Source organism: Patella vulgata, chromosome 4 (genome assembly GCF_932274485.2).
Source record: "Patella vulgata chromosome 4, xgPatVulg1.2, whole genome shotgun sequence".
In the NCBI taxonomy this organism is placed as follows: domain Eukaryota; kingdom Metazoa; phylum Mollusca; class Gastropoda; family Patellidae; genus Patella; species Patella vulgata.
In genome coordinates this window covers 69,195,247-69,221,154 of record NC_065882.2, presented here as the reverse complement: position 1 = coordinate 69,221,154, position 25,908 = coordinate 69,195,247, and the positions used below count along the sequence as shown (strand labels likewise).

General features: G+C 36.1%; 1 protein-coding gene across 1 annotated transcript; it reads right to left on the bottom strand.

Annotated features, from left to right (window-relative positions):
• Nucleotides 1–1,453: 1,453 nt before the first annotated feature.
• Nucleotides 1,454–13,910, bottom strand: LOC126818196 (osteoclast-stimulating factor 1). The gene is made up of 8 exons (XM_050545466.2): nucleotides 13,764–13,910; nucleotides 11,132–11,178; nucleotides 7,796–7,910; nucleotides 7,313–7,404; nucleotides 6,737–6,856; nucleotides 6,141–6,219; nucleotides 4,741–4,830; nucleotides 1,454–2,742 (listed from the first exon to the last, which is right to left on the bottom strand). The coding sequence occupies exons 1-8, from the start codon at nucleotides 13,813–13,815 to the stop codon at nucleotides 2,684–2,686; spliced, it is 654 nt and encodes a 217-aa protein (XP_050401423.2). The 5' UTR covers nucleotides 13,816–13,910; the 3' UTR covers nucleotides 1,454–2,683.
• Between the last annotated feature and the right edge of the window lie 11,998 nt (nucleotides 13,911–25,908).

Genomic DNA, 25,908 nt, shown 5'->3' with positions numbered 1-25,908 from the left:
ACAATAATGAAAGATTGCATTTTTACTAATTGCTACTATTTACATGTATGAGGTCCTATTGACTTTCATATACAAAACCATAAAGTTTAAGATATCTGATTGAAACTTTTATGATATTGCTAGGCAATGAAACATAGGCCTAAAGCCAACATTGTATTTTTTGTATACATGTTGCTGGTCATATATATGATTATTAATACATACAATTAAAAATATAATGAAATTCAATATCCACCAAGCAAACAACAGCATGTATAACCTCCATAAAAACAAAGTTATTTGTTAAACAAAGAAGAAAAAGTTTGAGATTGACAATTTTCAAGCTTTTTTTTTTTAGATATTATCGAGAATTATTTAATAAATAACTAAAGAAACAGACTTTATTTGGTTTCATTTGCATTCATTTAAATTGGTTGAATACATTGCCGTAAAAACAAGAACAACCAAAATTTTGCAGTCTCGAAATAAACTCATTTCTCACTGTGATGAATCAATGCTCTTCATTTGAATACTAAAATCATGTTTTTATTTTTTGCATGTCAGAGCTAACATTGTGGTTTTTGTTTTGGCGTAAAGACAGTGGTCATAAATGTAACAAATGTTAACTTATAACCATAAAATATTTGTTCCTGTTTTCCTTTAACTGGTATACTAATAGCAATTTTAAAATTGTGCAAGTGTTACCTCATCAATCAATAGATTTTCTCAGATAACTCTGTGTACTGAAAATATGGAAAGCAAACAGCTATAAGCAACAATCAATAAGAAACATATCTTTGATAAATAGTTATTTGTAGATAAATACCAGAAACCTTACATGTACCACTTTTAAGAGAATGTGATTGTGAGCATCGAAGATTTCAAGTTATCGAATATAAATGAATAAATGCCTATAACATAGGACGTTGCTTATCATTTTCTTTTTTTTTTATTAAAGATTTAGATAAAGAGCTGACTGTTCTCGCTATAATATTTCAAAAATAGATACCGGTAATGCAAAATGAATATTGAAAATTTTATTCAAATTACTTTATTATGAGCAAAGTTATCAATGGTTTAATTTTGACAAGATGTGTGCATTGATCCTAACTACCGTACTAATCATTAGAGTCTTAGCCTCACTTCTCCATTTTTAAATTGAATCATTAAATGACCGCACCATTCTAACCCAATGGCATTGAGAGTTGATTATGGTCTGTCAGGTTAATAAATTATATAACATTTAAGGCCCAAGAAAAACTTGCAATAGGCAGATTTAGCGGTTACATAATGCCTGTTTAATTCAAAGCCACAATTAAAAAAAAAAAACACACCTTGAAATTTTATTTATATATTAAAGCCTTAAGCTAAAAATTGTCAAAATATATTACCACACCTACCTCTCTCAATGCTTAGATACATTGTAGTTTTTAATGAGTCATCACGAATAAATTGCCTGATAATTTTAACATGCATTCTTTTTTTTTTAAAATCAAGAGAAAAGTGCAAACAACTGATCACAAATAGCCATGAATAGTTAAAATAATATCAACAAGAAATAAACTTAGATAAATAACAGCAAATATAATAATTACATACATTAAATAAAAACATGTACAAGTTTAACAATTCACTTTTATAATCCTCCTTAAAATTTAATGTTGCATAATGACATACATGTATTGATGGTCATTTGAATCATTCAGTAGTCTTCAAGGGATCAAAGACAAAATAATATTAATAGGTTCTCCCTACCCAAATAAGGATATTTCCATATTAATATTAGAGGGAAGATTTGTTGTCTCTATGTATGATGTGAAACTCAGGTTTGAAAAGTGTAGGATTAGTTGTTTTAGCAGGTTCAAACAAATTTCACACTTGTGTAACATAATTGTGTGAGACCCTGGAATAAAAGTGCCTTTTTCTCAGCAACTATTAAACCAATTTATTTGTCAATATTCATTAGAAATTGAGTAAAATCAGAATAAAATGATCTTATTAACCTTTGTATATCTCCCTACAGAGTTAAATACCATTCTTTCTCTCTCAGTGTTACATGTTTAAAAAGACAATATAATACAATGTGGAAATTCAGAATAAAGCATGATGTTTGCTTGAAAGACATAATGACAATGTTTACGAAGATATAATTCATAAGCTTTATGTGAATAATAAAACTAACGTAATCAACTAATGGTAACATGATTTTAATACCTTAGAAACTCAAATATACAAAAATACTGTTATTTTTTAAATGATCTAAAACAAAAGTAAATGTATGTTACAGAAAATGAATTTATTTTAAAGCCGGAAATACATACCTGTCACAGACAGCATCAGACAGCAGGCTTCATCAGACATAATCCCATTTTTTTTGTTTTGTTATTGATATTTTAATATATGCCCGACAAAAGGCTAAAAATGTCTGATACTAGTTGATTTGTCATATATACATACAATCATTATTTCCAAGCCTACTGTTTGAAAATAGTTAACGACAATTAAGTACAAACTTACTACAAATGCTGTACATAAAGCTTTATATCTTATTAGCAAAATAAAATTTAAATAACAGATCGTTTTGTGTAACATGAGATAAATTGTATGATAAAGATTTAAATTTGATGTACTGTAATAAAAGAGAGAGGTATAATGGTCCCCAGTTGTTTATAATATATATATGTTATTATACTTATATACTCTTCTAATCTGAATCTTCATCATCCACATAACCTTCGGAATATCTATCCGATGTCAATCCAGCTGAAATGGGAAAAAAAGGACAGGTTTTGAACAACAGTGTTATTAATTTGTAAAAAAACAACCACACCCAGTCTTTGCCTCGAGTGAAAAAATGCTATATTATAGTCATCTGCAAACTTATTGATTTTGGAGAGGGGTGATAATAGGCTTTCTCCTGTTCCCCAATCCTTTCAGTTATCTAAATAAATATTGTTTATATAAAAAAAAACTTATTGATTGAATATTACAAACCACCACATTACTCAGAAACAACATTTTAAAAACTCTTAACCAGGGTGGGGGGGCTATATATATATGTATAAAAAATTGTAAAACAACACATTTCATGAGTGCTTTATCCTTTATCATTGTCATCAGATGGTGGGATGGGATGAGCATTCTAAGTGCGAGATAATGATACAGACATATGTGATATCACAACTAATGCCTTGTATCAATGAAATTGAATCGCAATGTGATCCTATTAATTCATAATAAAAATTTACATCAAACGGTGCATTGGATTTCTCTGATTAAAAAGCTCAGTGTGTATGCATGCCTACGCAATTTGGAGATGGGGATGACATCATGCATGGTCAATTGTCAAATTTCCTTAACAGGAACCTGGCAAACCCTCTCCTATAAAAATTCATGGACCCGCCCCCTGCTTAGTTATTAAGTTGGATAGTTACCAAAATAATGTTTGTTTACAGTGAGTGTCTGAGTGATGTTATAGAGATATAAACCAGTGGCTGCCAGGCAGGATACGCCCACATTTTCGAGAGATGGATAGAAAACAAGCTAAAACGAAAGTGATTTTTCCTACAATCAAGGGCCATAATTCAGGAAATTACAATTTGATATGCGCAAATATCGAAAGGAACCAAGATCTTTGACTTATAAACTTACATTTCAAGTTTCAACAAAATCGGATAAAAATTGTGACCTCTATAGGGTCCACAACCTTGATATACCATATTTTTACGCAATTTGAGAACGAGGGGCGGCCATTTTTTCTGTCAGTTTTGAGCCGATTTTCACGAAATTCGAACTCAGTCGTCCTTAGGGTGTAACGGTGATATAATAATACGTTTTTTTAAATCGGATAAAAATTATGACCTCTATATGACTATAGGGTCCACAAGCTAAAAACGCGATTTTTCGTACAATCAGGGGCCATAATTCAGGAAGTTACGTTCCGATATGCGCGAATATCGAAAGGAACCAAGATCTTTTGGTTATAAGCATACATTTCAAGTTTAAACCAAATCGGATAAAAATTGTGACCTCTACAGTGTTCACAAGCTAAAAGCGTGATTTTTCGTACAATCAGGGGCCATAATTCAGGAAGTTACGGTCCGATATGCGCGATAAACCTATATTTCAAGTTTCATTGAAATCGGATAAAAATTGTGACCTGTAGACTGTTCACAAACAATTGTGAGTGGACGGACGGACGGACGGACGGATGGGGGCGTAGAACAATGGGCATCATTCACAAATATTTCAAGTACTGGAGCATAAACTGTTAGAATTTCTAGATTAATATGTATATTCAACAATTTGTAAAAACTGAAGCTGAAGGTTTCACGTATAATTTAACATGAGTATGATTTGACAATACATTTTCTAAGCAATATTTTCAGATATAATCAAATGCTATAAGATTTGGAGAGGAGGGGAATGGTCTGTCGTTGAGTCAAGTGGTGTACGTTCAAACACATGCTTGTACGTGACAAGAAGTAGGGTCACATGCCCAGCCATGGTGTGTTTTCTCAGCGTCCTCCCGATTCCTACCACTACTAAAGATCCTTACACGCAAGTGAATTATTGAAATAAATTTACAATTTTTTTTCATGAAATGATCTAATTTTGAGTTGAGTGGACGTTAAGCCTTATTTCTTTCTACCTATCAAATTTATTTCAGCTTGTTACTACCGTAAATAACAGATTCTTCCAGTTTTAAAAGACCAATGTTTTAGATTATTATTTAACATGAAAAGATAATAGTTATATTACCTGCTTCTTTTAATAAGGCAGCTGTTTGTGGATCTTTCGTTAATTCTACTGGAAGTTTACCATCATTATTCCTTATATTTGGGTTTGCACCTGCAAATATCATTTAATATATTTTATAGGCAACTTTGTAAAACATTACAAGCAACGCGTGCTTGGGCTAGCTTGGTAACCATAATTGAACACAAAAGTCATTCAACACACGTTTTGTTTTTCACGCGAGACACCTAAGCCCCAGAGTAAAAAAGCCATCGCTAAGAATTGTCAGCCACTTATGAGAGCAAATAGTTCCTCATGACGTAACATATTGTGGAATATTGAAATTGTACAAATCTCATAGTGACCCAGAGTCAAAACCAAGAGCAAAACTGTTACTCTTTCAAAGGGAAATAACTACATTTTACTCAATATTAATGTCCTGGGCCATGTTTATCGAAATCCAAATTTTAGTAGATACTTCAAATTTGATTAGCTAAGTACTAAAATCAATCTAATATTATCCAATCAAATTACTAAAATTTGGATTTTATCTTAGTTAAAATTTCGTGAAACAGGTCTCTGGTCATAAGCGACAAAGATAAGTCGATCGGTGACGGTTCTAACAAAGTTGATTGATTTTCGAGACATTAGTTTTGATATGGAATGCCATTATTTTATTGTCAAATCAATGAAATAAATTCTACCTGTATAAATAATGATATTACAGCATAAACTCTAATTCGTTATTCATATATACTAATTATGAAAGTTTTCAAAACAAATTATCAGTAAAAATAATTTGGTGATAATATTGATTATTGATCGGCGAATGGTCCACGATTATTGATATTTAAAAGCAGTATTGATTGACATCCATACCTGGCTCCCCACAACAGACAAGAAATTAAAATAAAATCAAAAGCGACCTTTTAAATTCCTTCACACTATTTTCAAATTCAGTGCGAGATTTACAAAATGGGGCCCCTGTCATAAGTCTTTTTTATACGCAATGTAGTCTTAAATATCCATCATCATCCTTGTCTTTACTCAATTGTATTTAAAATACACTTTCATCTTCCTCTAGTCGTGAGGGTGGAGTGATTGGGTTGGGCCTCATATGCGGAATTAGCCTAGGAACTCTCTTCATCTAAAGCTGTTAGTGTTTGTGTGCATGCAGACACCTAGTCAATTCAAAAGGAATGACGTAAAAGATGTGCCAACTAGGGTGCACCACAGAGATAAATTTCTGACGAGGGTGCACCACAGAGATCAATTGCCGACCAGGGTACACCACAGAGATCAATAGCCGATCAGGGTGGACAAGGAAATCTATTGTCTCGAATAATGCTGCAGTAGCCTGCTACTAAATTGCGTCCTTGAAGGTATGTGGAAGATTTCCAAAATATATATAGATAGCATCTTACCAAAACTAAGTAACATCCGTACTGCCTCGGCATGATTTTTCCAAGCTGCTGAATGAAGTGGTGTATCACCTAACTTGTTCTAAAAACAATAAACATGCCATTAAGGTATTTATAAAATAAAACAATGATCTATGCATGAGATGAAATTATTTTCACTATTTTTCACAACTGAACATTTTTTAATCAATCAAATTTTAAATTGCAATATATTAATACATTATAATCTAAATTACAATACATTTAATACATTATAATCTAAATTACAATACATTTAATACATTATAATCTAAATTACAATAATATCAATACATTATAATATAAATTACAATGTATTAATACAATATATCCTAAATTATAATAAATTAATACATTATAGTATAAATTACAATATCTTAATACTGGTACCAATTTTTTGGTATATGTTTATTAGATATATTATATCTTCACTATCATTTAGCAATTTCTATAAGACTCGTGAGGTTTTCCAAGAGACCACACACTTTACTAGCAGACATAACTTGACATGTTATAAAAAATCATGAACTTAGTCTTGAGACTTAGTGGAACAGTAATAATAATGTATACAAGTTATGTACCTTAACATCAACTTCACAATTACCAACATCGAGTAAAGATTTTAAACATTCCATATGTCCACCATGTGATGCCCAATGTAAAGGTGTTGATCCTGCTTTATCTAATCCATTCACAGACACCTAAAAGTAATTGAAAATTATATAATAACTTGGTATTTTTAATACCAATAACAGTTATAAGATACCGGTACTAAATTCATAACTTTTGATTGGAAAACGTGTGCCTATTCATGCTACAGTTTTCATTTACCATTATTAGAATAGACTCCTTATTGTGAATTTTAGGGTATATTGTTTAAAAACATAAAATAGACCATGCCAATAACAATACAGTAGAATCTGTATAAGCAGCCACTCCTATTCAGCGACATCCCCTTGTAAGCGGTCACGATAAATTCCCCCCCGTAAAAATTATATTTTTTTTATCTCTTTAATCAACTGTAACTCCTCTAATGCGGCCAGCGGTCACTATTTGACTAATAAATTTAACAAAACATCAAGCATTCAACAGCCATTGTTGAATGATACCATCCTGTCATGATTAATAGTTAATAGAAAAGGTTTTGAAATACTTACTCTATTTGCTATACATTCACTCATAAAATCCATGTTACCTCTTTTAGCTGCTTCATGTAATGGATGATCTATTGATTCTGTATGTTCACTCACTGAAACAGTTGAGATAAATTATTATTAACAAAGGATTTGATTTAAAACTAACTAGGAAATTTCAGGACTAATATATGGTACAATTAATTCAATAATTAGCTTGCATGTATGGGTGTGCAATAAAACCACACCACAAGATAAGTACCATTTGGGGACCAGTTGCTGGTCCAAACATCATCTTTTCTGCGACAACTAAGGATAAATTCCGTGCTTGCGATTTTTATCCTCTTGGAAGTTAAAATGTTAGATAGTGTTCAATTGTTAATGATATTTGATCTCATAATAAAATCCATTTTAAATATTGCATATGAAATGTAAAAAGCACCATGAATAAGTCAAATGAACATGACCGAAAACATTACTAAGATTTCTACCCCTGCCAGTACCTACCATAGTTACTGGGTATGAGACCAGCTCTTTTACCACATTTAGCTTTCCACCAATTAGAATCTGACATATCGAGAATATATAATGTATCTCCTTCATCAAAAGATAATTCATCTGGCTGAGAAAAAAAAAAACCCACAGAAATATGAGATTTCAATTATTTCAATTTTTAATATTAAATCTGTTTAGTTGTTGATTTTTTTTTTATAAAAAGACACTAACATTATGATGCATTATTGGTTGGGTTTTCTAATATGAATATTATTGACATATGTGACTTGTGCTGGCAAAATGAGTTGGAATGCGTTAAGTCTAATAATGGGCTACAGAAAAAACAAGATCAAAATAGCAAGAAAATATTTTAGAAACCTTTATTTGGACATTTTGCAAGAGTACTGTATTCTTAAATCTTTCTTTTTTCTTAAAATTCTGACCAAAATTAGTTATTTTTCAACACACATAGTGGGACGACCGGTCAACCTCCTTACGTAATACTTGGAATCGTTGTGAAGCGCTGCGATGAATCTCTAATTTATAAATATGACCAAAGTATTGCCGATATTCTCAGTTTCAAATAGGCCTAGTTTCAACAAATAGAAACTCATTCTAAAACCTATACAATACGTAAACAAACTCCCAGACACCCTGCGTAGTGCATTGTGGTATCATGGTTCCGTCCAATGCTCACACTGTTAATTCGCAATCTGCAGTAAAAAATGAAAGTGGCGATAAAAATTTGATTTTGTCGATAATGTTTTGGGGTACTTCTGATTCTTTCTGAAAAGTGGTGGACAATTTTTTTTTAAAAATTCTAATTGTATGTATATAGGCCTGCAGTCAAGGTCTTCCCTACAAACAAATTATAATTTTTGGAAATCTTATAACACCAGGAACATAAATCCAGAGAGTTCCAAGCAAAATGTTTGCAATAACTCAATTTGAAAATTGTCAAGTAAATGTTATATTTTACTAACAATTGTGAAGTTGACATCAAATTAAATATTGGCGAAACCCTCTGACCCCTTCATCCTACGCAAAGAATAGCTATTGGTTTAATTTTGATTTAAACCAAAATGCAGAAAACATAATGGACAAGGGAACATAAAGAATTTTGGAAACCCTTTAACGGTAATAGAGAGTTATCTCCCTTTCTGTCAAATGTCTGCAATTGTTAACAGTATTTAAGGTGCGTGTTTGACTGCTGATGCTGTATGATGCACAAGACCATGTGTGAGCACACAAGCCCAAATATTTATATTGTCAATTCCGTTTGCTACGGCATGTAAAATATACAAGCATGAATAATAGGAAATCATTGTTTCAAATTCTATTATCACCATGGGTCCAAAATGTGAGAACAACAAATAGCAATGATTCTCAATTGAGAAAATGGTCCGCAATATGTTTCATTATACCACTGCCAAAATGCACCAAAGTGACTGTAAGCATCTCTTACAAGTCTTACAAATGAAGTTGAAAGTTTTATCATTCTATCAGGGGTTCTGAGTCTGATATCGTTACGGTACCTGAAAATAACAGTAGACCTATTGTGCACACAAAACCTTATTTTAATTCAGTTGTGTGATGAAGATAACAGAACAGAGTTGGTGCGTATTTTGTTCTATTTTTGGTAATGAAATGTTTATAATACACTGATTTTTTCAAAAAATTCTTCTCAGACCTCTCTATATACCTGTGTGGTACCACATTCCACAAGATTTTCGACTTGATAGTGTTTTGATCTGTAGTGTTTTTTACAAGAGTTCCACAAGATAATAGACATACACTGTAGAAAAAAAATCAGTTTCTGCAAAAAATTCTTATCAGACCTCCATTGGAAAAAATCAGCGCCCCCAATCAATGAGCGCCTTTTCCATATGAAACCAACGACCAATGTGCCCATTGCCCCATATCAGTAACCCAACAACCAACGTGCCCATTACCCCATATCAGTATGGACGCCCCATAAAGCCGAGTGACATTGGTGAGGTGCCTCATAATGAATCCCATGATTAACACCACAACGTGATTGATGGGGCGCCCAAAACGGCATGATCTGTGGGGTGTCTTACATTACAAGCAATTAACTAACCCAATAAATATGATTGTTGCTAAAATAAACAATTTATTGGCTTTTTTTAACAAGACAATTTGTATTATTGCACATAGTAATTTTGTGTAACAGTTTTAACAAGACAACAGATGTATGTGGATTCGTGTCATTGTATGATCTGTTCGATACCCTATTTAAAACAAATGGAAATAAAATAAAATTTGATTTAACATTCTGCGGTTCTGAAACCTACATGGGCTACTGAATACGGGCATACGCAATACAATGTGTTATGAGGGGTATCCCAGGCATCGGCACTACGGCCGCAAGGCTTCTTTTAAGTGCACGCCTTCATGCTGTTCGTCCCATCCTAACGACTAAACGTCGTTCCTTGTCAGTACCTCCTCCCTGCACACTTACCACAGCAGTCTTATACTATAGTTGGTAAAATAACCACAAGCATGGCATTTTTACTGGATATGATTTACTAATTTAAGGTGTTTTATTATAACTTCTGTTAATCTCACCAATTATTAAAATAATTGGTGAGATTAACAGAAGTTATAATATACAAAACCTAGCTATAGATTACTAATATATGGTGGACTAATCTCTTTTGTTCTAAACTATAACACCGAAAGAAACATTAAGCAAAAAAATAACAAAAATATGGCGTGGTTGCTATGTGATTTAGTTTTAGAACACACAGACATCTTTAACATGCTTTTTCTTAAAACTACCTTTTCAGATTTGGGCAACCTCAGTCAATTTTTGCCCTATTCATACCAACTACTGGTATACATCATTTTGAAGGTACCATAATGAAACTGAGAATGTCAAGATAACAATAACTCAATTTTCAAAATTAAAATTTCTTCATTGCGACTCAATTTTCCAGCACGGGTCACATATGTCAAAAAGAAGTTATATATTTCAATGATTTGTAGCTACCCCATAGCTAATTAAATTTATGCTTATTAAGCCTTTGAATAGAAAACATGCCAAAAAGGGAAATCTGCTGAGATATTTCAGTGCAAACATTTTTGACGTCAAGACATGTATGTACTGGTACTGCATTTGATTTATTATGAAAGACAGTGTGCTGGCTCTACTTAGAAATGAGTGTGTATTAATGCACACCACACATTATGATAGGAATGCCAAACTCTCTCTGTAAAACTTAAGTTTTTGAGGGCTTACTAGATAATTTGCACACAACCTCTCTGATATTATCTACAACAGGATTCAGCTAACTTGAGTAACATAGAAAAAAAATCACCACAAACCTGTTGTGCATCATATTTATATAGAGCTTGTACGACTTTTACTTGACCTGTAAAATAACAAGTAGATTTTCAGTACCGGTAATTAAATAATTAATCAGCTTTCAAGCCAAAATTGAGATCAACGGCCAATACTGAAATATCAACCTCTCTCCATTAGTCCATTTCAAATATTATGTGTGGATATAATCATAAACATTATGACATAGTTTAAGAAATCACTATGTTCACTAGTGTCGGTGTATGAAAGTCCGAAAAAACCCATGAAATAGAAATGCTGGCAATTTCCTAGAGTGAAAAATGATTTCTTTGCGTCTATAATCAGTCTCTAATTCCTTACGATTTTTTCTGCGGCTGTAAGTGGAAAAAGAAAGAAACGCTTGCCATGTGTTGTACTGCAATATTGATTACCATTATTGCTGTTTTGATAATTGCCTCATTTAAGAATTTTTAAGGGTCTGGCAAGGAAAAGTGTCTAGTTATTCAAATGGTACAAATAATATGAGGTCCATGTGTACATAAAGAACCCTGTGACGAAAAACCGAGGTCCAGTGTACACTACACGTTGGCCTGCATGTAAAAGAACCATTGTCAGTTGAAATTCGATGAATTTGCTCGGGTAAAATTTTGTTTTCGTAAAATTTCACGCTTACATATAAAACACTGAATGGGATATGCTGGGAAGTCATTCACAGGGCTCAGTGAGTATTGATAAGTCACTAACCTAGAGGTCAGGAGTTCGGTCCTAGTGTTTTGGAGGCGAAAGTTTCCAGGGATTTTCTACTGTCTAGCGTGGTTTCCTCTTGTCAGTGATGCAGTGCAGAGGGCCTGGCAAGAAACATCATCTATTCTTCAAATGGAACGAAAAACTGAGGACCTATTTCGGCATACATCGTTGGTGCGCCATAAAAGCAAAAGAACCTTTGACAGGTGGATTGGAATTCAATTGAAGAGCCCCGGGGAAGAATGATCCATGTCACTTTTTCAACGAACCCCAGTTAATGGCGTCATCTGGTAGCAAATCGTATAAGCTTTCTGTGGAACAATCAATTTCAGGTAAAAACAATTGGAGTCACATCGAACCAAGGCCCATCTGAAATGGCCTCCCGGACAAATATGTCCATCGGACCCTTTATTTGACCTTAATTTGGCTAAAAAGTGGAAGTCAGTTGTTGTACTGGTAATTATGATTCATATTAACCATCATTTTGAAGTTGTAATTAAACCCACTCGTTGTTCTGCTTGCATCAAGCATTTTCGCCCAAAAGTCTGTTTCGCCTTTTTAAATGCGAAAAGACAAATATACGTCCACATGAAAATGTGGGCGTATAAAAATGTGACTTATTGTCTGAACCATCGTAAATTTTAAATGGATTTCTTTGATTATGAACAAACTACTTAACTTTGGTAATTATAAACTTACCTGTGTGTTGGAAATCAACTCCCGTTAAATAAAATCCATTGCACAACTAATTATCTCAACAAATAAAAAAAATCTCTCTTGAAAAATTTTTGACATAGAAAAATACCAATATGGAAGCTGATTATGTCACTCTTCGGGAGATATCATTTCGTATAAAATAAGGGGTGACAGCATAGCAAACCGAAACAGTTTTCGGCACTTTTACGACAATTCAAGTTTGGTTTAAAGCGATAATTTCATATTTTTAAGTTATATTTTTAAAATGTATTAAAACAAAGCCTTAAAATAGATAGTATCTATAAACAGTCCTACCTTGTTAAAAAAAATAATCCTATTAATCCTATAATTCACTATTGCCAGTTGAAAAAATGGCAAAAATATCATTTTCAACTTCAAATTCAAACATTTGAAGACTTTACCTTTTGGAATATTTTTTTTTAATACTTATTTGATTAGCGACTCGGATGGGATAATTTTCTTTTGAACGCACATTTGGCACAAAAACAATTACATTCGTTTTACCGGCCATAAATATTTCCTATGATTATCTTTAATATGATATAATATATAATCTAATAAGCAACACGCTTGTAAATGTTATTGAAGCGGTTATTATTTGATCCCGACGTGGTTTCCCCTTGTCAGTGGTGCAGAACGGAGGGCCTGACAAGGACAGCTGTCTAGTCCTTCGGATGAGACGAAAAACCGAGGTCCCATGTATATATTGGAATGCATGTAAAAGATCCCCTGGCAGTTGGAATTCGATATAAGAGTAGGCGATAGTGCCGCTGCCCGGGCAAAATTTCCCTCATAGCACACTGTATGGGGTATGCCCGTCTTCATTAGCCCAGTAGGCTGAGTATAGGAGCAGAACAGTAGGACGTTAAACCCCATTTCATTTCATTTCATTTATTATTTGATTGAAAGAATGCTATCAAATTAACAATACACTCGGAGACTTCGGAGGTGAGTTTCATGAGCCGTGTTAAATTATTTATAACATATATTTTTAGTTTATATATGACTTTATTTTTACGAGTATTTTAATAATTTCCATTGGCATTTGGTCTACTACTGGTCTAGCCCCTAGGCCTATTCGTTTTTTAGGCTATATAATATGCACTTTTGTCTATCATCAGATTCTACAATTCAGATGTAGATCTATATAATAAGTCAGTCTTTCGACATCGACCATTTTTGACAAACAATTACCTGGTTTTGGGACCAAAGGCGGTGGCCTCGTAGGTCTTGGACGGTTAGCCATCTCTGCGTTAGTCAGAAAGTTGAAGAAACTTTTCTCCACTTTTTATTAACTTCCGGGTTAGACTCGATTAACCTATGGATTAACAAAGAACTTTTCTTTTACAACGACTCGATTTCACTGGATAATGCTGATGCAACGGAGCAGTTTTGGAGTACGGATAGTATAAGTCTTTGAAAGGCGGACTAAAATTGTTATTAGTCAAAATCGCAAAAAGCCCATTAAACTCTCTATTCGTGAGAGAAAAGCGAGATTTCAAGACGTATAGTTTAATTTTGTTCAAATTAGTTCTACACTAGTAAGTACACAACACAGTTTACACATTTAGAGAAATACACTAAAAAAGTAATTATGGATATGAAATTCACTGAACATAATAATGCAGGTATTGTCACTGGCATAAATAAATACTGTGTCCTTCACATCATAATTGTCCTTGTTTAATTTGTTTTTCTCGGTGAATTCATGTAGGAAAGTTCACCTTTACTGTTTAGTTCAGTTTGTTTATGATTTTTACACGAGGAAGTTTTCTAGAAAAGCACCGGAAGTTGTAATACTAAAAGGGAGATAAACTGTGGATAATTTGTGGATCAGGACCACAGCGATAATCAATAAGCTACAAGGCCTTAAAGAGAGTAAACACGAACATCGCCACCCCCCTGACAGAGTCAAACAAGTAGTTAAACTGAAATAGGACTATAAAGATTAATTAAGATTAAGGAATATTTGATATTCAAATGTTCTTTGAAGTATCAGAGAATTCGAGTCTTTAGATGTTTTCTTCTAACAAACAGATCTTTGCAGCGGGACGGATGTAAATTCCATGGGCTGTTCCGACTTTCACAGTTCGTATACGACCATCCTCTCCTGGGTAAACAGCGGTGATACGACCAAGTGGCCAACTACCACGAGGTTGGTTGTCTTCGACCATAAGAACCAAATCATTAACATGTAGGTTTGGTTTTTCCTTTGTCCATCGATGGCGTAAGGTAAGATTTGGTAGGTATTCCTTAAGGAAACGCTTTGATACATGGTTAGCAAGCACCTGTACTTGTTTCCAGCGTTTTCTGCTGTTGATTTCTTTGTCGTGTACAACAGCTGGTGAGAAGGTTGTTTCTGCTCTTCCGATCAAGAAATGATTTGGCGTGAGAGCTGTAAAGTCATTAGGATCGGAACTGTTATGCGTCAAAGGACGGCTATTCAGCACAGCTTCTACTTCGATAAGTGATGTTCGAAGTACAGACTCAGAAACATTGAGGTTACCAATAACTGCTTGGAGAGCTGTTTTGGTTGAGCGTACAAGTCTTTCCCAGGCACCTCCAAAATGTGGACTTAATGGAGGGTTGAAATGCCATTCGATCCCTATTGGTGCTAGAAAATTGGTGACTTGTTGTTTGTTCAATTCGTTTAAGGCTAACTTCAGTTCATTGTTCGCCCCGACAAAGTTTGTGCCATTGTCACTGTAAATATGTTTAGGGTGTCCACGGCGACCAATGAAATTACGTAGAACTAAGATGAAATCATCTGTTTCAAGGGAGTCTGTTTCAAGGGAGTCTGCAACTTCAAGATGAACTGCTCGGTAGGTCATACATGTAAAGATGCATCCCCAGCGTTTGACATTACTGCGACGAACTTTAACGAGCATCGGACCAAAATAATCAATACCAGTATGATGGAATGGACCAGTCATACAATCGATTCTGCAGCTGGGAAGATCAGCCATTCTTGGTACCATCGGTGAGCTGCGTCGACGCTTGCAGTAGCAACAGTTGTTGATTACAGTTTTGGTAGCACGTCGAGCAGATATAGGCCAATATTGCTGTCTCGTATGAGCTATTACGTGTTCTACTCCACCATGGGCAGTTTTGATATGAGCGTCATGGAGCAGTAGATTGGTGACCTTGTGTCCATGAGGTAAAATAAGCTGATGCTTTGTTTCGAGTGGTTCTTTCGATCTGGATAGTCTACCACCAACTCGTAGATGAGTTCCATCATAGAGAGGTGTTAATGGTAGTAAAGAACTATTGTGTGGAAGTTCTTGATGATCGTCAAGACATGCGATCTCTTTAGGAAATTCGTCTTCTTGAGCTTGTCGAATCCAACATCGTGAAGCATGTTCATATTCCTTTGGTAGTAGATTGTCGTTTCTTATGGGAATAAGATTCAATCGTTTGATGGGAACAAGAAAATTCCGGATAGCTCGAAGTAGCCATGCTGTTCTTCGAGTGAGTTTTATCCACGTTGAGAAATTTTTAGCTTCTAATATATTTCCAACTTGAACTATAGGAAGAGTGTCCTTTGGAAGATTATTCTCTTTGGTGGTTGTAAACATGACTGAAGATCCTTTGATCTCAGGATCATTAACTGGGATTTCACCATGTTGTGTTTGTTGACTTGGCCAAAACTCTTCACGACGATGAAGATAATCTGGTCCGTTGAACCAAGGATGGTCCAACCGTAGTTTCGATGCAGGTAACCCACGAGAACAGAAATCTGCAGGATTATCCTTTGAGGGTACAAAACGCCATTGGTAATTTTCAGTTGACTCCTGAATCTCTGCTATCCTATTTGAGACAAATGGTTTGAAACGCCTCGTATGGTTGTTGAGGTATTGAAGTACTGTTGAGGAATCAGTCCAGAATATGACCTTTGTAAGTGGTAAAAACAATACATCCTTCAGCAAACACCAAAGTCGCACTGCAAGAACTGCCGCTTGAAGTTCGAGTCTTGGAATTGATAATGCAGGCTTGATTGGTGCTACTCTAGTTTTAGATGCCAGGAATGAGCAGATTATGTCTCCGGACATATTTGAGTATCGTAAATATGCCACACTTCCGAAGGCCTTTTCTGAGGCATCTGCATATATGTGCATTTCAACCAAGCGGACGTCTGAAGAGAAGTTAAGATGGTGACGGTTTAACTTGAATGATGAAAGATCTTGCAGTTCACGTACCCACGAACTCCATTTGTCATCAATATCTGGAGGAAGTGGATCATCCCAGTCATTATTAGATCTCCAAATATCTTGTATGATGATTTTAGCTCTTAGTGTGAATGGGGAGAGATATCCACATGGGTCAAAGATTGAGCTAACGATGCTAACAATCCCTCTTTTGGTAGTGGGTGTAACCTTTGGTTGTGGATTAAAGATGAAGATGTCTTGTGACACATCCCATTTTAGGCCAAGGGCTCGTTGTAAGGGTATGTCATCTAAATCAAGATTAAGGGTAGTGATTGCTCGTTCCGATTCAGGAATGGAGTCGAGTACATCGGTCGAACTAGACATCCACTTGTGGAGGTGGAATCCGCCAAGTTTCAGTAGCTCAGTTACTTCCTGGTAGATGCGAATAGCTTCTTCGGTCGTTTCTACTGACTTTAGTAGGTCGTCTACATAGAAGTCTTGAAGAGTAGTGTCAATAGCTTGCTTACTAAATTTATGTTTATTATCAGTAGCAGTTCGTCTCATAGCATAATTCGCACAGGCTGGTGAATCGGCTGCTCCGAATATATGCACATTCATTTTGTAAGCATCAGGTGGACCAGGTTTTGATATATCAGTCTTCCACAGGAACCGAAGAGATTGGGCATCTTTGTCAGGAACTAATACTTGATAGAACATCGCCTCAACGTCACCAACGATGGCGACACTATATAACCGGAACCTTTGTAGAACTCCAAAGAGGTTGTTAAGGAGATCCGGTCCGGACATGAGGTTATCATTAAGTGATGTCCCGTTGTAAGTAGCAGATGCATCGAAGACTGGGCGTACTTTGCCTGGTTTATTTGGGTTGATGACACCGTGATGAGGTATATACCAAGTGAGAGGAGAGGTAATAGATACATCTTCATTGGTAAGCTTCTGTGCGTATCCATTTTCTACATAACTGTTTAAGGTCTTGCTGTACAAATTGTTTAGGTTATCATCACGAGCTAGACGCTTTGTTAATAACTGAAAACGTCTTTCTGCCATTGGGTAGTTGTTCGGAAGTTTAGTTTTAGGGTTTTTCCATAGCATGGGAACTTCATAATGACCGTTGACTATACGTGTATTCTGATCCATCAAAAGAGATGCCTTCCGATCTTCAGACGATAAAGCAATTTTATCATTGTGGGAAATACCAAAGGACTCTGTTCTCCAGAAGTGAGTCATCTGCTCGTCCAGACTGCAACTGCGAGTTATGAGGTTAACGTTCACTGTTGGATCTGTAGGATTATCCCCGGCCACCCCCATGAGAGACCATCCCAAGGTAGTGCGAATGGCTATGGGTTGATCAGTGTCCCCGGATCTAGATTCGAGTTGAAGATGAGCTTCTGGGATATTGGCTCCTATTAGTAGTTTTACTTCTTCTTGCATGACATTCAAAAGTCCAAGTCCGGTGAGATGTTTCCACTCCGGATTAATTATCTGTGGTGAGCATTTAAATATATCAGTTGAAACCATCCAGGCCTCATTTACCTTAATTAGACTACCAAGCGCATCATCAGCTGATTTGAGCGAGAATGATACCGTAGATGATTGTTGTGATGTTTCACCATTGATAGTCTGAATAGTTAGCAACTTGCGTTTGCCTTTAAGTCCTAATTCTTGACCCAGTTCCTCCCGTATGATCGTTATTTCGCTAGCTGTGTCTTGAAGGGCGTACGTTTTAACACATTGTCCATTTGGGCCGTATATTAGTACTCTGACTATTTGGAAACAGACTCGTGATGACTTTGACTGCATCTTATACATAATCTGTGATTTTGGCGTAGTATGATCACTAGATTTGTTTAAATGTAATGTAGTGTGATGCTTTTGTTGACAATTGGGCTCACGACATAAGATTTCAGAAAAACATGTATCCGGTTTGTGAGTTCCCTTTAAGCAGTTTTCACATAACTTATTATCTTCAACAAGTTTGCGTCTCTCTAGTACAGACTTATTGATGTAAACTGGACATCTGTATAGGTAATGTAACTCTGCACATAATACACATTTATTTCTGCTAGTAACATTGGTACTTGTAGCGTTTGGTGCTGACACACGGTTATCAGACGATGATAGACTTTGGCTTGTAGAATTTCGCTTACTCGTAGTACTAGTCGTAACTGGGGCAGGTTTCTTAGCCATGTTGTTCAAAGTTTTGTATTTAACTGAATGATCATGTGAATATGATCTGTGTTTATTTTGATTAGATTCTTGTTTTGTGTACGTGGCTGCGTATGGATTCATATCCGCATTAACGCGCTCATATAGCCAATCCTGCATGTCAATTAGTGTGGGATCACGTAATTTCACAATTCGTTTTGAGAATTCGTTCCAGCTATTAATTTTATCAGTTGGAAGTCTTTTGATACACTTTAATAATATTTCACTACTCATTATGTCCGACATGTAGTTCATCTGACGAAGTGTAGTTATGCTGTCTCTTACAGAAACGTAAAAATGTCGTAACGCAGCTGGGTCGTTCCGTGCTATCTGCGGTCCGCTTATAATTTTGTCTAATACGGCTCTGGCTACTTTAACACGATGTCCAAAAGCAGACTTTAATTCTTGTAAGGCTAATGCATAATTCCTACCACTGTAACCAAGTCCCTGGATGTGTGACTTAGCCTCGCCTTTAAGATGTGAAAGTAATAGGTCCATCCTGCGAGTATCATTTATTCCGGGTCTACAATGGATTTGCGAGTGTACTTGTTCTATGAACTTAGGCCATGACATAGGTGAACCAGAAAATATTGGTAAGTCTACTTTAGGTAGATCACGCTCACTTTCAAGTTTAATAAGCGTTTGTGTTAATTGATCAGTAGTATTTGTCAATGTGTTATGTGGTATGACAGTTTCTTGACCGGGTACAAGTTGGTCTATCCACGCATCTATAGGCCTACTAGTAGATTCATGGTTCTGTATATAGCCCTGTGGTGTGGCATAATCACTATTATTGTGACATGTAATAGGTTCATAAGGTGCTGCAAAAGGATTCATTTCAAATCGTGGTGGTTCTTGCACATTGTTATTGTTTATGTTTTGCAAAAATGGATTTGTCGAAAACTCTGTATTTCTTGGTGGCTGTCTCAGTGGAGTACTACTTATAAACGGATTGAGACTGTGCTGTGTTTCCATGTGATGCTGACCATTTTGAGATTTAACATTATGTGTTTCCAATGTTGTTGTTTGGTTGGAGTTGAAATCCTGATTAATAACCCACTGGCCTACATGTACATCTGAGGTATGACGGTTTTCAGGTACTGACGGTGGTTTGTGGTAATCACGTAAACATTGTTCTTTGTTAAGAATATCTTGATAGATGTCAGCTTCTAGATTAGCAATTTCCACAGCCTGCCAAGCCCTTTCCTTTGCACGGTCAGCCTCAAGGTCTGCTGCCTTTCTGGCTAATTCAGCATTCTTGAGAGTATGTTGTGCCTTTAATCGTGCCATCTCGGCTTTAACTTTCAGAGAGTGGCTACTGTGGCTTTCACTACGTGTATGGTATGAAGGAGTACTAGGCCTACTTTGTGTCGTATTACTACCTTGAGTTGATAATATTGACGGCGATATCAAGTGACGGTTTGAGTTATGATCTGACATTTTAGTACGTTTGTATGTGTAAAAAAGGGTAATACATGTAAATAGTAAACGTAAATAGTAAACGTAAACAGTAAAAGCGAGTATCCCTACTGTGTCTGTAAGTCGAGAAAAACTTTCTATTCGTGAGAGAAAAGCGAGATTTCAAGACGTATAGTTTAATTTTGTTCAAATTAGTTCTACACTAGTAAGTACACAACACAGTTTACACATTTAGAGAAATACACTAAAAAAGTAATTATGGATATGAAATTCACTGAACATAATAATGCAGGTATTGTCACTGGCATAAATAAATACTGTGTCCTTCACATCATAATTGTCCTTGTTTAATTTGTTTTTCTCGGTGAATTCATGTAGGAAAGTTCACCTTTACTGTTTAGTTCAGTTTGTTTATGATTTTTACACGAGGAAGTTTTCTAGAAAAGCACCGGAAGTTGTAATACTAAAAGGGAGATAAACTGTGGATAATTTGTGGATCAGGACCACAGCGATAATCAATAAGCTACAAGGCCTTAAAGAGAGTAAACACGAACACTCTCAAAAATATTTATTAATTAGGGTTTGACACCGAGCGGAATCTCTCACCCGTATTCCAGCACCCGGATTCGAGATCAAGTTAGCACACATATTCTCTCACCCGTATTCCAGCACCCAGATCAAGTTAGCCCACATATTCCTAGCGCCAAGAAAAACCTAGATTTTGCATGCTCAGTTAGCCTAGTGTGCGATATTTTAGTATGTTTACGGTAATAGAATATTTTGGGGGGATGGGGTGGGGTCGGGGGATCTATTACATATATACTTTGCATTAATATGTTTTAAAATTTTATTTTCTAATATAAAGGCAACAATTATTTTTGTGATAATTATATCTAGGTTTTTCTCTGGGAATATGTGGGCTAACTTGATCTCGAATCCGGGTGCTGGAATACGGGTGAGAGAATATGTGTGCTAACTTGATCTCGAATCCGGGTGCTGGAATACGGGTGAGAGATTCCGCTCGGTCATACGCCATACAGTGTGCTATGAGGGAAATTTAGCCCGGGCAGCGGCGCTACGGCCAAGGGATCTTTTACGTGCACGCCAATGTGTATACGGGACCTCGGTCCTCGGTATTTCGTCCCATCCGAACGACTATGCAGCTGTCCTAGCCAGGCCCTCCGTCCTGCATCACTGACAAGGGGAAACCACGCCGGAAAATCTGGATGAACTTTCTCGGCCAATGCAGGGATCGAACACCCGACCCATAGGCGTACGAGCCAGGAGGGCAGGGGGGGGGCAGCTGCCCCCTAACTTTCGGGCAATCTGACTTTTCGGGCAGACAGGTAAAGTGATAAAAAAATTTTTATTTCATCTACATGGCAAAATAAAGTGCCCGAAAAACTAATAAAACACTAATTTTACGTGCTGGAATAGCTGGAAAACGCTTTTGCGGCCGTCAAATATTCCAAAATTTTCTTGGGCTCCGCTTCTTCACCCCCGAAATTGTCATCGAGCGCTAATAAAACACTAATTTTACTTTTCTTTTAATTGAAGACCACGAATTTGTACTGAGATGACTATGGATTAAAACATTTTGTCTGGAGCCACTTTTTTCGGGTATCGATTATTATTTGTGAATGCAGGTGCAACAGTCTGGTTGGATGGGTGGAATTCAGAGGGGGTTTTCGGTTACAAAACCATTTGAAACTTTTGGAGTTGCTTACACGGGCTAGAATAGCAGAAAACGCATTTGTGGTGGTTACATTTTCAGGCCCCCATATCCCGCGACAATTGATTGGTTGATTGGAATTTGGGTCAGCCAGGTAGGCTACTGAACCAAATTGAATTTGCTGTATTCACAGTCTGGAATAGCAGGACATCACGTTTGCGACGGTCAAATTTTCTCCCAACAGTCCCGTCTTCGTGGACTGTAAACGATTGATTGGAATTCGAGTCAGCCACCTTAAAAAGACTATATTAGACCACTTTGAAGTTGCTTTTTTCACGGGCTGAAATAGCAGGAAAACGCGTTTGCAGCCGTCAAATATTCCAAAATTTTCTTGGAGGTCCATACAAGGTAAGGGTGTGTGTGTGTGTGTGTGTGTGAGGGGTAGCCGCTGTCTGTAAACGCAAATTTTTTTTTCTCGGGCATTTCGGGTTCTGCCCCCCTAACTGTCATCGAGCTCGTACGCCTATGACCCGACCTCTAGGCTAACGAGCCAGCGTCTTACCCACTTGGCCACCGTGATACCCTAGATGATGGGTGTAACGATTTGTATGTTTCTAGATGGGATCTTTTTTACCACTGACCCGTGGGACACTGACGCCTTTAGTGGATTTCTTATTCACGTGGGTCAAGGGTGAGGTAGTCATGTCTCCTTGTGTGATTTGATCTGTTTTAGTTCAAGTATTTTCAAATGTTTTATAGAATTAAATTTATTATCACTTCAGGGAAATATTTACAGTATCCGTGTTTGTTTATTTGTACCAGAATGGGAGAAAAAGCGTACTTACGATCTTACTTTGATTTCAGTCCGAACTAAGCCAGACTGGATTACACTGGGGACAGTAGCGTAGAGTCCCTCATCACCTGACAGCTGAACAAGTGTTACTTAACAAAGATTATTTCAGTTATGTTTATGATTATTTACTCCTGTCACAAATTATCAGATTTCAAAGAGGACCTTGATTTTTCGTCCCCCCTCCCCCGTCCTGCATCAATGACAAGGGAGAACCACGCCGGAAAATCTGGATGAACTTTTTCGGCCAATGCAAGGATCGAACACCCGACCTCCAGGCTAGCGAGCCAGTGTCTTATCCACTTAGCCACCAAGATCCCCCAAAATGATCGGAGTATGGAGCATAAGTTTTGGGTAAATGTGCCCCTCTAGGAAATGAAATGGGGTTTAACTTCCTGAAAAACTCAACGCCCGTAAATACAAACAGCGGCTGCCAGGCAGGATACGCCCACATTTTCGAGAGATGGATAGAGAACAAGCTAAAAAGAAAGTGATTTTTCCTACAATCAAGGGCCATAATTCAGGAAGTTACAATTCGATATGCGCAAATATCGACAGGAACCGAGATCTTTGGGTTATAAACTTACATTTCAAGTTTCAACAAAATCAGATAAAAATTGTGACCTCTATAGGATCCACAACCTTGATATACCATATTTTTACGTTATTTGAGAACAAAGGGCGGCCATTTTGTCAGTCAGTTTTGGTCCGATTTTCACGAAATTCGAAATCCGCCATCCTTAGGGTGTAACGGTGATATATTAAAACGTTTTTTTAAATCGGATAAAAATGATGACCTCTATAGGGTCCACAAGCTAAAAACGCGATTTTTCGTACAATCAGGGGCCATAATTCAGGAAGTTACGTTCCGATATGCGCGAATATCGAAAGGAACCGAGATCTTTTGGTTATAAGCATACTTTTCAAGTTTAAACCAAATCGGATAAAAATTGTGACCTCTACAGTGTTCACAAGCTAAAAGCGTGATTTTTCGTACAATCAGGGGCCATAATCCATGAAGTTACAGTCCGATACATGCCAATATCGAAAGGAACCGAGATCTTAGGGTGATAAACATATATTTCAAGTTTCATTGAAATCGGATAAAAATTGTAACCTGTAGACTGTTCACAAACAGACGGACGGACAGGGGCGACGACAATATACGTCCACATGAAAATGTGGGCGTATAAAAACGCCAAAAATAATAATAGTATAAAGTGATTTTAGGTTTTTGTTACCGCAGTGGCATCCTTCTTATTTTTAACTGAAAATAAACCACTATACTGACATAAAATTCATACGAAAAGATAATACCCTATAAACTTGACAACAATAAAATGAAGATTAGAACAAATAATAATTTTGATTCGATTCCCGAATAATAATAATAATAATAATAAAAACTTTATTTAATGAGGCAACGTAATTAGTTTGCAAAAAAACAAAAAAACTAATCTTCCATATGGGACGGTGAGAGGGTATCTCACAATTCAAAAATAGAATTGACTGTCACTAGAGAAGGGACACGAGAAAAAGTAGAAAAATCCCGTGCATTCCCCCGTTTTTATTCATTCTGTTCTTAATAAAAACATGGTAATGCACGGACTTTTTCTAATTTGTTTGTTATCTTTTATCTACTGAAAGCCAATTCTTTTTTTGAATTGTCAGATATCCTCTCATCGTCTCATATAACAACTTTTTTTTTTTTATCTTCAACGGAATTATCAGTGAAATGAAATTCGATCGTTTGTCTGTTACTTCAGTCAGAAGGACAACTCATGTTTGTCATGTTTGACGTCACTTCCCGTTTCTTCACGTGCTTGTTACAAGTCTCCCGTAGCAATGATCTCTGTGTTAAAATTATATTATATTTGGGATGTATTTAACGAGCTCTATCACATATTTTATAATGACTGACACCAATTTTGTCCTTTAACAAAAAAAAAAAAAAACAAAAAAAAAAAGTTTTGACGACACAGGAGTCAAAAGAGGTTTTTTTATCGCTGAAAAATCCTTATAAAGTAATGAAATATAAAACAGTTTACTTCACAATATGAAATTTCTAAGAATTATTTTTTCAATCCCGAATAACGAAACACCTTGAAGTTTGAAAAATAAAATGGTTTGTTTTATGTCATAGAAGGGAAAAGGGTTTGTTTATTATGGCAGTATATTAGACTCAAAATTCTAACATGCTATCGTCTAATTTCTGACTTCTATTCATGTAATTTCTAACTTCTATCCATGTAATTTCTAACTTCTATTCATGTAATTTCTAAATTAAGACAATGTATAATCCAACTTCTTTTTTTGTTCAGTGTAAATTTTAATTCTGTTTCATCTTATTTCTATTATTAAGACGAAAAATGTCTAATTTGTTGTCGCTTTACATGTTAAGCATGAAAGCCAAACAAATTTAGAATTTTGATACTTCTACTTAGCAACCATTATTATGAAGTCGTTTGGGGTCGCCACCGTGTGATCGGGACCATTATGTTGATACCAACGACTCGCTCTTCGTCGGGTTGAATGGTATGGCGGAGTGTTGAAATTGAAAACAACATCGAACGTGACATGGTTTGCAAATCGAAATACTATTTCAAATATAAGCTAAACCGCAAATGTTGTTTAGCTTGTAATTGAAATAGTATTTGCAACCATATCACGTTCGATGTTGATTTCAATTTCAGCATCGATTCCCCGGTTCGGCGGTTGTACGTGACAACGAGTAGTGTGGCCTGTCCAACCTCGTTGGTTTTCTCCGGGTCCTCCTGATTCCTCCCACAGCTAGACTCCTCCTTGCAAGTGAATTATTGAAATAAAATTGAAACATGTATATGTTAGTACCGAAATGGCCTAGTTTGTGTCGAGTGGTCGTTGAATCTCTCTCTCTCTCTTTCTCTCTCAATTCCAGCACGGAGGGCCTGACAAGGACAGCTGTCTAGTCGTTCGGGTGGAAGGATAAACAGAGGTCCCGTGTACACATTGGCGTGTAGGGCCTACGTAAAAGATCCCTTTACCGTT